General features: G+C 35.4%; 1 protein-coding gene across 1 annotated transcript in view; it reads left to right on the forward strand.

The window, feature by feature from the left end:
• Window positions 1-13,574, forward strand: part of USH2A (usherin) — a 722,977-nt gene that overhangs the window by 536,554 nt on the left and 172,849 nt on the right. Inside the window, exon 47 of the mRNA XM_036931704.2 lies at window positions 12,550-12,748. Within this exon, the coding sequence (XP_036787599.2) occupies window positions 12,550-12,748 (199 nt within the window). The remainder of the gene's footprint in view (window positions 1-12,549; window positions 12,749-13,574) is intronic.

Below are 13,574 nucleotides of genomic sequence, written 5' to 3' on the forward strand. Positions count from 1 at the left end.
TAAAGAACTGATCATAAGCAATAAAAACAAAAACCAAAGTCATTATCCCAGCCATGACATTCTCATTAAATCAGTTGCTATAAAAAGTGTGCACAACAAAATTTTGATATTATTAAGTGTTGATCTTCACTGGACATATCTCCTAACATTTCAGCTTTGATGCTTCTGATTGCCCAGTTCCCCTATATTTAGTAATCTATTAACAAATGCTTAAATGCATGAGAGAGTATCTTTATTTAAATGTTGCTTCAGTGACTCTTTTTGTGAGGCAAAGGAAGCCATTCTAACTAGAATAACTACCTCCTTACCTAATCTCTTTGAAAAAAATTAGATTTGCATATGTCAGTTAGTCATAAACCTAGAAATAGCTGTAAAATAAATAGGGGATATAATCTTTGGATAACCATTACCAATTTTATCTGATTCTTGGTAGAATCCTTTTATTTTTCTGTATTCTTTTGTTGTTGAGAAATGACCATAGTTTGAAGGTGGATCTCTTCATAATTCAAAATTAGTACAATAATAATGAAAAGAAGATCTAACATCAAGTTTCCCAAGCTCAAATTGAGATCACAGTTGTTCATCTCTGTAATGAAGTTGAGGCTAGAGAAAGAAATAGGAGTACACCCACATCATATTTTTACCCCAGCCAAATAACTCACCCATCACATAAACACACACACACACACATGATATACACACATGCACACTGAATAAAATAATCTTTCATGAAGTATTTCAATTCTGAAGGATTCCTTGGTGACATATTGAAGTTTCTAGGTCTTCTTAAAAATCAGTTGAAAAATATTTGTACTGATTTGGGGAACTAATGATTAAATAAGTAGAACAACCCATGGAATTGGATTCTTAGCTGTTCAGGCCAAAAATGATATCTTGTCTTCTTGAGCACATCTTCTATCAAATACGTGGTGGATATTTATGTAATTGCAAATGTGATAATTAATTGATAATCCCCACAGCAGATTTTCCCACCTATCTACAGGACTGCCTACTATGCAGAGGGAAGACTATTGAGTAAGAAAAGGCATTTCTCAGCAAACACAATTGTGGTTATAATAATATAAGAGACCAAAGTAATACAAAATAAAAAGTATAAAGCATAATTCTAAATTTTGAAAGTTCCAGTCTACTTTGGGAAACACTGCCCTAGACACATGTTTATAGAAAAATGTGAAAAACAACATAATATAGGTTTATAAACATGCAAGAAGAGCATAAAAGAAAAATACCAAAGTCTACCTAAGATTATCAGTGAAGGCATTATGGAAGATGTGACATTTAAGTTCAGTCTAAAAGAACTCCAGAAAGAATTATACTTAAGTGGGTGGATATTGTCTTATTTCTTGTCTGTTAACATCCTCAACTCAAACTCAAGTGAGTAGCAGAAGGGAATATGTCTTAAATTATATATTTATATGTAGCTAAAAATAATCTGTAAGGTTTATTAGAAATTGAACAAATGTGTCCATGTCTCTAGGATATTTTTTTCTTTAATAAAATTCTTGCAGATGATAATAGAGGATAAATATTTTTTAGTTGTGGTTAAATATTGATTATCTCCAAATATATTGTTGATAGCAAAATCATTTAAAAGGGTATTATACAATAAAAGCAAGGAAAATGATAAGAACAGACAACAGAAAAGAGATTTTAACACAATTTTGGAATCAATATTTGGCAGGGAGGGCAAATAACTTAATGCAGTGGAGAAATTTACAACCAAAGTGTTGGTTGGCAGAGGGCGATAATGACATGAAACAAACTAATTTGCTCTGCAGAGAACCTTAGTTTCAGAGCATTTCCAGGCTTTATGGATTATGATGAAAGGGAAGATGGGGTGAGGTTCAAAGCTGAAATCATGAGATTAGCTAAATGTCTGAAAAATGGTTAGAACCTATAATTAGTCTGGGTTCTCCAGAGAAAAAGAACCAAAAGCTGAAGACCTCGGAGAGCTGGTAGAATAGTCCCCATCGAAGTCCAAAGATTTGAGAATAATGTTGTAAACACCAGCCCAAGTCTGACAGCAGGAAAAGACCAATCAATGTCTTAGTTCATATAGTCAGGCAGAGAAAGGGGATTCTCCCTTCCTCTGTATTTGTGTTCTGTTCAAATCCTCAACATGATTGAATGATGCCACACATACTGGGGAGGGCAGTCTGTCGTCCTGAAACCACTGATTCGAATGCTGATCTCACCAGAAACAACTTCACAGATACAACAATAATGTTTATCCAAATACCAGAGCACGCTATGGCCCAGTCAAGTTGACACATAAAGTTAACCATCACAGAATTCAGTGTTTCCCCCATTTCTATAGTAGTTATTCAGGTTATCTATTTCTCTTGCTCCATCTGGCATATTCCAACACCAGGAACTCAGAAGTTTATTCTCTAGGGAAACTGAATAAAAGTACTTAGGAATTCGGGCTACTAGGCAGAGTGCAAAGCTGGAATGAGGAGCAAAAGGAAAAATTGTGATAAAGTGGAAGGTTAAAATTGAAATGATGGAAGCCTCAGCTGCTTTCCCCACCTCATTCCCAAAAATAAAGTATCCAATCAGCAATGCCCCCAGAGAGGAAATTGAACATTCTTCTCCTGAATGGTCCTAAATAAAATATTCCAGAAACTAGCAGTTGGGGTCCCTCTTAACAGAAAAGGCAGCTTGCCTCCTGATCACTCAGTAAGGAAGTACATCAAACCTCACTCATACATAAAGCCTCTAGTCAGCCTTTCTTGGCACATCACTTTCAAAGATTAGGAAGGATCAACATAAAAGAAGAAAAAGAACTCAGTAGACACAGAGACAATGCAGGGTGAGATAAAAAAAAAACTATCATGATATTAGAAAGAGAAAAGAAATCCTCTACCTATGAAACAAACACAAAAATCTACTTGGAAAAAATAATCAAAGCCAAGGTAGAGGAGACCTCATGAAAATTAAAACGGTGAAAGTTGAATTGAACTTTGCAAGGGAATTCATGGGAAGGTCTCTGAAAACATGATAAAAAGCAAAGATGTCAAGAAAAAAAAGAAATTATTAAGAAAACAAGAAAAAATCCAGAAAATCTAATATTTGGAAAAAAAGAGTTTCAGAAAGAGCACAGAGGAAAAAAGAGGGGAAAAGTAATCAATGAAAGAGGACAAGAAAATATCCTAGAACCAAAGTCACCAGTGTGCAGATTAAAAGATTCTACAGTTACAAGCATGACTGGAAAAAAAAAAATCACATAAAGGGATACTGTCAGGAAGTTTCAACATACAAGGTTTTAAAAAGCACATTTAAAAAGCTTCTGGGAAGAAAACTCAAATCATGCATTGGCAGTTCAAATGTCAGTATTAAACTTCCAATCAGCCACATTGATTGCTAAAATAATGGAACAGTACCTGAAATTCTGAGTTAAAAAACTTGTCACTCAAGCATTCCATATTCAGCCAAATATAAGTTAAATTTGGGATTAGAATAAAGGCAAATGAAGACATGTAAAGAGATAGAAAATATAGATTTTATTAAAAATTGACAAGGATGTGAAGAGAGCTGCCTAGTTTTAACAATGAATTAAACTGCTGACGAAATTCTGGGTTTCCTGAATTTGTTCATTTTTTAGTTATTCTCTTGCATTTTTTTCAATCTGCTTTTTAATTTACATATAGTAAAACACACTCTTTTTTTGCTTAGAAAGGTAGATTTTTCTTAAGATTGTAGATTCCCATTTGGCCATTAATGCAGTTCCTTGGCTGAAATCATTGCCTGAGCAGGACCCGGAGGAGCAAAAAGGAAATAAAAAGCAGCAGGGGTTTCCCTCACACTCTCTGGCATGCCAGGCCTTTCTGTATCTGGCCAGAAAGATCAGAAAGTGAGTTTATTTGATGATTCTTGCTGCCGCTGCACAGTTCCACACTAGGGCTGCTCTCAAAGTAAAGATGGGAAAGAATAGGATATGAATCCTGCAGTGTTTTTCAAGTTTGGGCCCTCTTCTGATCAGCCTCTATTGGTAATTTTTCAGAGTTCTCAGGTGACTGCTCTTTGTAATTTGTACAGAAGTTTTAGTGGCAATCAGTGGGGAGAGAGGCTATAACAGGCTTACACCATATACTCCATATTGGCCAAAACAAGAGAGTTCCCCTCCTCCATATTTTTCCTTATTCCAATTCCCTTGACAACTTTATTTCCTTTCTATTTCTTTTAGTGGTCAGAGATCTAGCAAAAACTTGGTAGAAATCATTCACAACCAAATATTGGTGTGTAAAATAATTCCTTTCTTAAAATGATTCATGGTAGAAGGGCAACGTTTTCCAAAGGCAAGACTCTTAATGAGCAGCTACAGGCTGCCAAGCCATTAATCAAAATTATACCAACACCAAAGCAGTTAGCCTCCTGTGTGCATGCGATTGTTTGTGTAATTTCATTATACTTCTGGCAATATATGTTTGTTAGTAATGTTTCTATTTTGGTTCAAAAAATATATCTTTCATATTAGCAATATCCAGAACTGAATGTAAAATCCTTTCAGAAAAAAATGTCCATAGCCTGGATTTACTTTTATAGCATTTAAAATAATTTGGTATCTAATAGCAAATAATTTGGTATCTAATATGACATATATTTCTTAGATTATTTGTTTATTTTTGGTAAAACACAGTAGTCCATAAAATTTAACCATCATATATTTTAATAACATGCACAGATAACATACATGTCATGTGGAGCGTGTCAACTCATCTTTGTCTTTGGCCTTAACTGATGCCTGGCTTTTGACTACATCATCTGCAATATGAGCTCCTATGCACATTTTTCCTTTTATAAATAAGCGAAAGGTGCCATAGTACAAACATGTAGAAAGATCAGGTGAGCCCTTCTAATTTCATAAGCTGCTCCTCCAGAAACAAACCCTGTTTCTACATCGTATTTTCTGAACTTGTCATATTATCATCAGCTGCTTCTATATCCCAAAAGAGTACTAACTACTGATCGATAGCCTGGACATGTCTGGCCATGGCCTACATGTGCCCTGGGTAGTTCATTTATTTGCCTTGGTGGATTTGCTAGAGTGGAATTTAATCAATAGTTAATTCATTAATTCTGGTCCTCACGCATGTAGAAACTACGCCAGATGAAGATAACTGGCTGGCTCTGGCTTTGATGGAAATATGACAAACACTGCAGTTGATGGCTTCACTGGGTGCTGGGCTGCCTGTGAAGTTTACTTATTTATTTACCCTAAATGGATCAGCTATGAAAAGAGCATCAACAAGGAAGAAATTGTATTACACTACTGCTGGTATTCCAAAGTGCATGATTTCCAGGCATAAGGGTCAAGGAAAAGCAGAGAGAGAACACAGATCATGTCTTTCATTGCCTTTTATAGGAATCATGGCAGGTTTTTCAGTTCCAAATCATTTTGGGGCTGTATTATTGATAAGAAGTCTGAGGTACAATGTCTTTGCAACATTCAGAAATAATTGTTTAAAAATTTGCCTTAAGCTACTGAATGGTATAAATGATATTGTTACACACTGACTTTTCAGAAGTCTTTATGATAGCAGCTCAGGCTATATGTCTCTAAATGAAGGTTAAGCCAGTATCATCATTTAAATCCCCTATATTTTCACATTCCTTAGCTTGAGGTTGAGTATGGTAAAACAGGTTATAGCTTGTAGAAAAAGAATTTTCCCCTTTTTGCCTCACCAAATTTGAGCCGAAACTTTGCAGCCTCTGATTTTTTATGCTATGACATTGGATATCATAGAATCTCTTCTACACTTGATTTTCCCTCCCTGATTTATTCAGTGACTGAGAGCCTGAATACTTACGTAATAACTTTACAATTTTGTAAAAATAATTTTAAGCCATGTTTAATGTTATTTTTTTTAATAACAAGAATGTTGGGTTGTAGATGTGATATGTCAAATCAACACTTCTTCACCCATATTCTGAACTTCCTCTCTCACCAACATGGACTGTTGGAGACAACTTTTAATTTGTTCTGGAATTTTCTGTTTGAGTCTTTAAAAGATATGTGAAGATCTCTTAAAAGAGATAATTTGGAGTATATATAGTCTTATTACAATCATAACGGTTTCCGGGAAATATTATCATTTTGGTGGCCACTGTGTTCTAATTATCAAACGCCTTGTTTAGGAGACCGTACAGAGTATCGAGGTCATACTGAAGACTCTGCCCATTGCCACCCCCACTTCCTCACCCCCCTCTCCTTCCCTAACTCCTTCTGATGTCTCTACTGCTGTAACTCCCGTAGAAGCAACTCGGTCACTGAGGAAGCTCTGTGTGCCTCAGCAAAATCCTTCTCTCCTTTCTAATTCACTTTAGCTTTCAATGCCCCCTTGTCCCTGGCTCTTAGAACACTCCCTGGTTTCATTCATTGGTTCTCCAAATCCATTCATTAGTTGTGGATGTGCTCAGCACTCTCCTTCTGTATCAGACTGTTCAGTTTTATAGTTTGTCATACCGATGTCTCAAAGATCACTGGCCCTGTTTTCTCCCTGAATGCTAGTCCCATATATTCAGTTGTATATCGATTTCCATAGTGATATCCCCCAACCTATGCCATAACCTCAAGCCCCAGAAGCTAATTCTCACCTAACTCATCATCTTTTCTAACACTCATTTCTGAAAATGTACCACCATCCTGAATATCATCACAGACATATATCTTTGAATTTTTTAATATCGAGTTCACTAAATATCAATTTTGGAAAATTTTACATGTGTTCTCTTCTCTACTTCCAACACCACAGCCCTAGTTAATGCTTTCATCATTTAAGTTTATGTAACCAGTTTATAGCTGTCTTAATTCAAAAAGATAGAAAGAGGAAAAGTTTTTACTTTTTGCCTGCTACTTGCTGCCTGAAACTTAATCTTTTGACTGTCCTCTTTTCAACTGTTGAAAGCCCCTTGGGAACATCTTATGGCTTTCCAATTATTTTTAGATATGAATCTCACTTTGGTCATTAGAATTCACGACCAAGTATTGAAAAGTCTATTCCATCTCCATCAAAATATTAAGCTGACATCTGGTTCAAAGATTCTACCATTTCCCAGGCTTAGACCTAAGCACAGCTTGCCCCTTCCTTCCTCCTTGCTCTTTCTGTCCTGTCCTCTTTCATCCGATGTGCCTCCCCCCAATGCTATTATTTCACTGCCACCACTGGGTAGTCATCAAAGCCCTCTGTGTGGCAGTTAACGCTTTCTTGGACAATTGTGTGTTTTCCTTGAATGGTCCCATGAGGATCTCCACCTTGCCAAATTCCCTGATAAGAGTATTGCCCTCTACAGCTGGTATTTCATGGTACCAACAGAGCGGAACGTCTCAGTCTTCCTGCTGTAGTCCCCACATCCTAGAAGGCTGCCAGCATGAACAGTACACCTTCGGGTTGGCTCAGGCCTACCCATCTTGCAAGGCATCCACTGGCTCATGAGAAATTCTCTCATCTGTGTCATACTGTAGAGTGGTAGTCTGGCCGTCAGGATTCTCTAACCGAGAATCAAACACCTTTTCTTTGCTCATATAGACTGCCAAACCCTTTGTCAAACTATCCTAAAACTCTTAGTATTCTTCCCTCCAGGAGCAGTAGCAGATTTACTTAGACATTTCTTTATCTCAGTAATTACCAATTATGAAAAACAAGCGCTTCCAGTTTCTGCTTCCCGTTACTCTGCGTGATGCATTTGGAATGCCTTCTCCAGCCTAAAGAATGTTGCGGGGAGCAGGGATTAAGGGGTGGATTTCATGTCATTCTTCACTTAGTAAATAACTCCTTTTTCACTCCTTGGCTCAAAAACCTCCAGGGGTTTTCCAATGCATTCAAAAGTGAACCCAAAGTTATTTCTGTGTTCTACAAAATCCTGCAGGATCTGCAATTCCCCCATCCCACCCTGCCAACACCCACCTGATCTCGCTTTCTGATATTCCTTCTCTTACTCAGTCCAGTCCCGTCCTACTGGATTCTCTGACTGCCCTTCAGCAAGCCACGCATGGGGATGCCCCAGACTCTTTGCACCTGTTCCCTCTGCCTGGAAGCTCCTCCTAGATCGCTTCATCCCTTCTTTCAGATGCCTGCATAGAAGAGTCGTGCCTTCTCAGAATAGGAACCTGACATATTATATTCTTACATGTTCTTTTTTTTACTGTCTATCTTCCTTTAGCGAAATGTAACTTTTAAGAAGGAATTTTTATCATGTTCACTTACAAATATAGAACAATGTTTGGCCTATAGGAAGTACTTAATAAATATTTGTTAAAGTTCCTATTTTCTGAAGCTTTCCTAGAATTCTGTTGATTTTTGGTTGGTTCAGGCAATGCATCAATATGAAAGGGCAGTTTTCTCCTCAGGACCCAGAGGAATCTTGTTGTTCCCTTTAGAAGAGAGAAACTTACCAGTCCCACATGGAGGAACTCATCATCTATCATCTTCAGTTAGGGACTGTAAATGAAATTCTTAAACAAGAGGAAAACCCCATTCAGCATTCTTTCACATGTGAATTACTAATATAACTCAGTAACATTTCCCCTTACCCCTGGTCTCTTCCACTTTGATCGGCCAGGTTATTAAAGGGGCTTTGTACTTTGTTAGGGGCAACACTGCACAGTCATCTTATTTTACTATCAAATTCCTTAGTGGTATTTGAGGGACTCCATAGCTTTCTTCTTATATTAAAATTTGCCCCCCTTTCTGATGGGTGTAGATCAACCACTCATCAAGCAGGTCACATTCCTCTTCCATATGTGACAGGCTGATTTCCATCTCTTACTTTTGCTAATGTTGACTGTTCTGCCCAGAATCCTCCCCATCCTCTGATTCACCAAGTCAAGCCCACATCCATTTCTTCCACAATATTCATTGCTTAGTCTTGGAACAGTCATCTTTGCTTATGTGTTTTTATAATATTTGTACCCTGAAGTACACATTTAAACACTTTATATTATTACTTAATATTTACATGCTTCATGTATGCATGTTTTATATTCCCTATTATTCAAGTCTTTCGATGTCTTTTTTTTTTGTCTTTCGGGTTTTTACCTACTATAAGCTAGTATTATAATTACTACTAAACATTCTGGTAGACGATTAAATATTCAATGACTTGATTTGAAAGCAGAGAATTAATATTTTCATCATATTACATTTATTTAATCTTACATCAAAAGTTGCCCTGGTCATTTGTGATAACCAATATTTGGAATAGTATTGATGTACTTGTGTGTTTATGTAAGTTACTGACAAAATGGCCAGATTGAATAGGGAGATAAGAGCCTATATAAACATAATCAGAGAATCCATAGATATTTAATCCATAATCAGAGAATTCATAAGATACACAATCCAATTTCGATTGATATTTTATGTGTATAGATACTTTTCCTTTGGCGCAAGCAAGAGCATTGGGGCAAAATGATGATAAGATATTAGAGTACAATGTTGAAAAGTGTTAGTTGGAACCCAAACTCCATAAAAAAAATTTTCTGATCTGTATAATTTTAATTTACCTGTAAAAACATAGGTGATAAAGAAATTATCTTCCTATACTCCTCTTCATCTTCAATATTATTTTGTACTCCTTGAAGTAAAATTGGAAGTGATGATTATTGCAGTGGTGATGGTTATCGTAGTAACTAAAGTAGAATAGCAAAACACTAACCATTTAAGCGAATGAAAACAATACCTCGAACTACAATGTCTGAACACTCAATGAATCCGTGTACCAAAATATGTGTAGATATGGTGGCTTTCATCAGAAACTTTATTAAAGCAACTTAATTCCCAGTCCCTGGTGTTCTGGGAGTTAGATAGATTCCAGTTGATATTTTATGAACAAACGCACCAGAGATTTCTACTTGAGGATTCAGTCTGTTTGTATTCCTACATGAGCATACAGCCTTTACTAATCTATAGCAAAAAAAAAAAAACAAAAAACCTTTAAGTTGTTTCCCTAATATTTAACATTCATTCTTATGGTTTAAAAATGGTTTCTCTGTTTTACAGTTAAATGTCAAAGCAATGAAACCATTAATCCAGTTAGTAATAGTCCATATTTCTCAGAGATAGCTTTCATTTTAAATCAGCAACAGAAAGATTTTTCAGTGTCGTCCTCATTGGTTCTCATGAGAGATGTATACGTGTTAAACTCTTCTTTGTTTATCTTTGTGTACCTGAATCAGATTCCCAAAAGCAAAACTGTTCATCTTACCACTAAAACTATAAGTGGTCTCACTTCACAGTTATGCTGTACCAGAAAGAGAGGCTACAATGGCATTGTGTTCTGCATGGTGTTTTCTAGATTTTACTAGTTCACCAGCTTTTGTACAGAAGTCAGACCTTTGAATATTTCTTACATATAGTGTTTCCTATGGTTGATTATGCTATGAATACAAAAGAGGTATCTGCAAAATGCAGAAATAATCTTGAGAGATGGACAAAAACCTTGGAATAACAGTGGTGACTATGCAAGTCACCTATAAAACTGTTTTCTCATAGGTGGTATTAATTTCCTGTCCACAGAGACTTATTAGTGAATGTGTTATGTTTGTACCCCAAAGAAAATGAACTAATAATTTTCTTTCTCTTTTTCTAGCAGTCTATTAAAATGTCAAGGTTTATCTTGACTGCTTTTTCATGTAAATGTTTGGGCTTAATTGAATTCTTAATATGTGATGTCACTTGGAATTCTGATAAGGTCCATGAGTTTTGCCTATAAAGATATACTTCTCTTTAAAATGAAAGGTATAACAAAAATATTATTTTACATAGTGACAGAAAAGTGGTCAATGTAAGTTAGTGTGAGATTTTTATTGTAAGATCTTTAAAGTATAGGGACTAAGCTTGTATGTGCTTGCTCTCCTTCAAAGTACCTACTGGAATGTTTTATATGTAGATACCCTGTAACTATTTTCTATCAGTTAGTTGTTATTGTTGGAAATTCTAGAATCATAAAAATACAATTTATGTTTAATGACAAAATTTTATAAAAATAGAATTCATGTTGAATGAACATCTTTTCTTTGAAAACAGTGAGAGCAAAAGTAATTTTTATTTTACACTGACCTAGTGTTTAGCAAATAATAGGCTTTCCTTGCCATACTAAATTGCAAGAATGTGTGTCATGTCCAAATCTCTGAGGCTTTATTAAAAACTTCAACTACTTTCTGCTTATAGAGCTTATTTAAAAAATGCTAAAGATAGTTCAGGTGTGTCATCTAAGCTGTATCATTCTGGCAAGTAGACCTAAGTGCAAAATTAAAGCTGTATGACGTTAACCTGACAGTAAGTCATTTTATTCTGGCTTGACTCCTCTGTGAACAGCTTTATGCTGTGATCTCATTTGCTATAGCAAATGAAATATTAATAGATTATTGAAAATGCAATAAAGTTTTGGTCAGATGTTATGCCCTCACTATATATAAAACTCCACCCCCACCCCCAGAGAAGTTTACTTATATTTAGAATGAAATTTTGGCTCAATTGGTCCAAATCAAACATCTTCAAGAACATGACGATGTAAAGGTATTTCTTACAGGATTCTTCAATTCCTATTTTTATGACCATAAAACATATCTGACCATGGTATTTAAAGAATCATTGGAGAAATTAATATGTTTATATGAGCCAAAATTAAGATATATCAATATAAAGTATATTTGGAAAAAGTTTATCCATTTTGTCAAATGATAAAGTATATAAATTTTATTTATAAATAATTGGTTTTTTATCATTTGATAGCAAGATTTTTATCAACTTGAGCATGTATTTTAGCTAAGGAACACAAAACAATAGAGATTTAAGTAAATAGTTCTAAAGGCAGATTGTTCTTGTGACTGGTTCAGCTCTACCAAATACCATTGAGGCCCTTTGTGATGCACACAATTTTTCTCAAATGGCTGCAAGATGATTGCTGAAGTTTTAGACTTAACGTTTAGCAGAAAGAAAGATAAGGGTGACAGCTGTGTTAAAAAATACTAACGTTTCCTAGGAACCCTCATAGGAATCCCCTGGAAGTTTCCTATTTGCATCTTTTTGAGCAACTGTGTGTCACCTCACTAGTCCTAGTTGAGGGAAGGGAGGCAAAGGAGAAGGTCATTATGTGTAGGGACTAGGTCTGCCATATACTCTAATTTCTAATTTATTTACCAAGTCATATGAACTTGGACTTATTTTTACTTACCAAACCAAAATTTTCTATTGAATTTCCTAATTTGCCAGAACTAATAATAGTTTCTTCTCATCTCTGAAACTTAAAGTGAGAGACCACTGGACTTTTGTTAGGTGTTATCCTCTCAAAACTTACAGAGTTTTGATTGTTTCTCAAAACATATTAAACAATAGTAGCATATATGAGTATATATACATATATTAGTATATATTTTCTTTTGCTGCAGCTTTTTAATTAGGATGTCATTGATGAAATAGACCTTTCCTGACCAATCTGGAAGATTAATTGAAAAGTACATGTGGCTGATAGTAGCAATGTTAAATGTTGTCTTTTCAGAAGTATTGATTATGCTGTCCATTGCAGATCCCTTCAAATTGATTGGATGCCTCCAGGGAAGCCAAATGGCATCATTCTCGGATATGATCTTTTACGGAAAACATGGCATTCATGCACTAAAACCCAGAAGTTAATGAAGAAACACAGTGGTATATTCTGCAAGGCTGTGAAGTGTCAAAAACCTGAAACTATCTGTGGCCACAGGTGCTATTCTCCTGAAGCTAAGGTATATCTTTTCAAACTAGTCAGTGAAATATGTTATGCTCTCTAAACACTACAGGTGAAATCATTTGCTTCTTAAACTAGTTTATCATAATCAATATTTCCACTAGTCTATCAAGAAGACCCCATGGAAATAAAAAGGATGCTTATAAAAATCCCATCATCTTCCTGAGCATCTTAGCCTTCTGGATTTTCATAATCTTCACAGGAAATATTAGTTTATTGAAATGGTAAGGAACCTCCCAAATTTGTATTTGATTAAGTGACTTGAATTGTCTTTTCTACAAATCCATTCAGCTACAAGTGGGTGTTTGTGTACATGACACTGATGACTAACAGTGAACAAGACCTTTCATAGTTTGTCAGAAATATTTTAAAATTATGGCCATTTGCAGATTAATGTTCATATTAGTTGCAGTTTAGGAGTCAGATCAATAATACAGCCAGACAGAGGAGTTTGTAAATGGCTTTTATTGACAAACGATACAAAAAATTCCTCAGTGTGGAGGTAGGATTTCATATAATAAAATAATGCTCCTATTTGTCAACAATAGCATCACACATTTAATGAGTAAAACTACTACTAAATTTAAAAGATTCACTGCAAAAAGATACAGTAATTAAGAAAGGGAGTTGTTAAAGCAATATGGATCAAAGTACAAATAATGGCTGACACTGGCTAAGTAATAGTTTTCATCTAAGAAATGTCATAAAGCTAGCAGTTACTAACTGTACTTTCTTTCTGATACTTAGGCTCCAGAAGCGTCATTATACCTAAGCTTTATGTCATTTTAGCTCATTAAAGGTGCATTGCCTAATGAAGACACTTT

Source organism: Manis pentadactyla, chromosome 19 (genome assembly GCF_030020395.1).
Source record: "Manis pentadactyla isolate mManPen7 chromosome 19, mManPen7.hap1, whole genome shotgun sequence".
Taxonomy (NCBI): Eukaryota; Metazoa; Chordata; class Mammalia; order Pholidota; family Manidae; genus Manis; species Manis pentadactyla.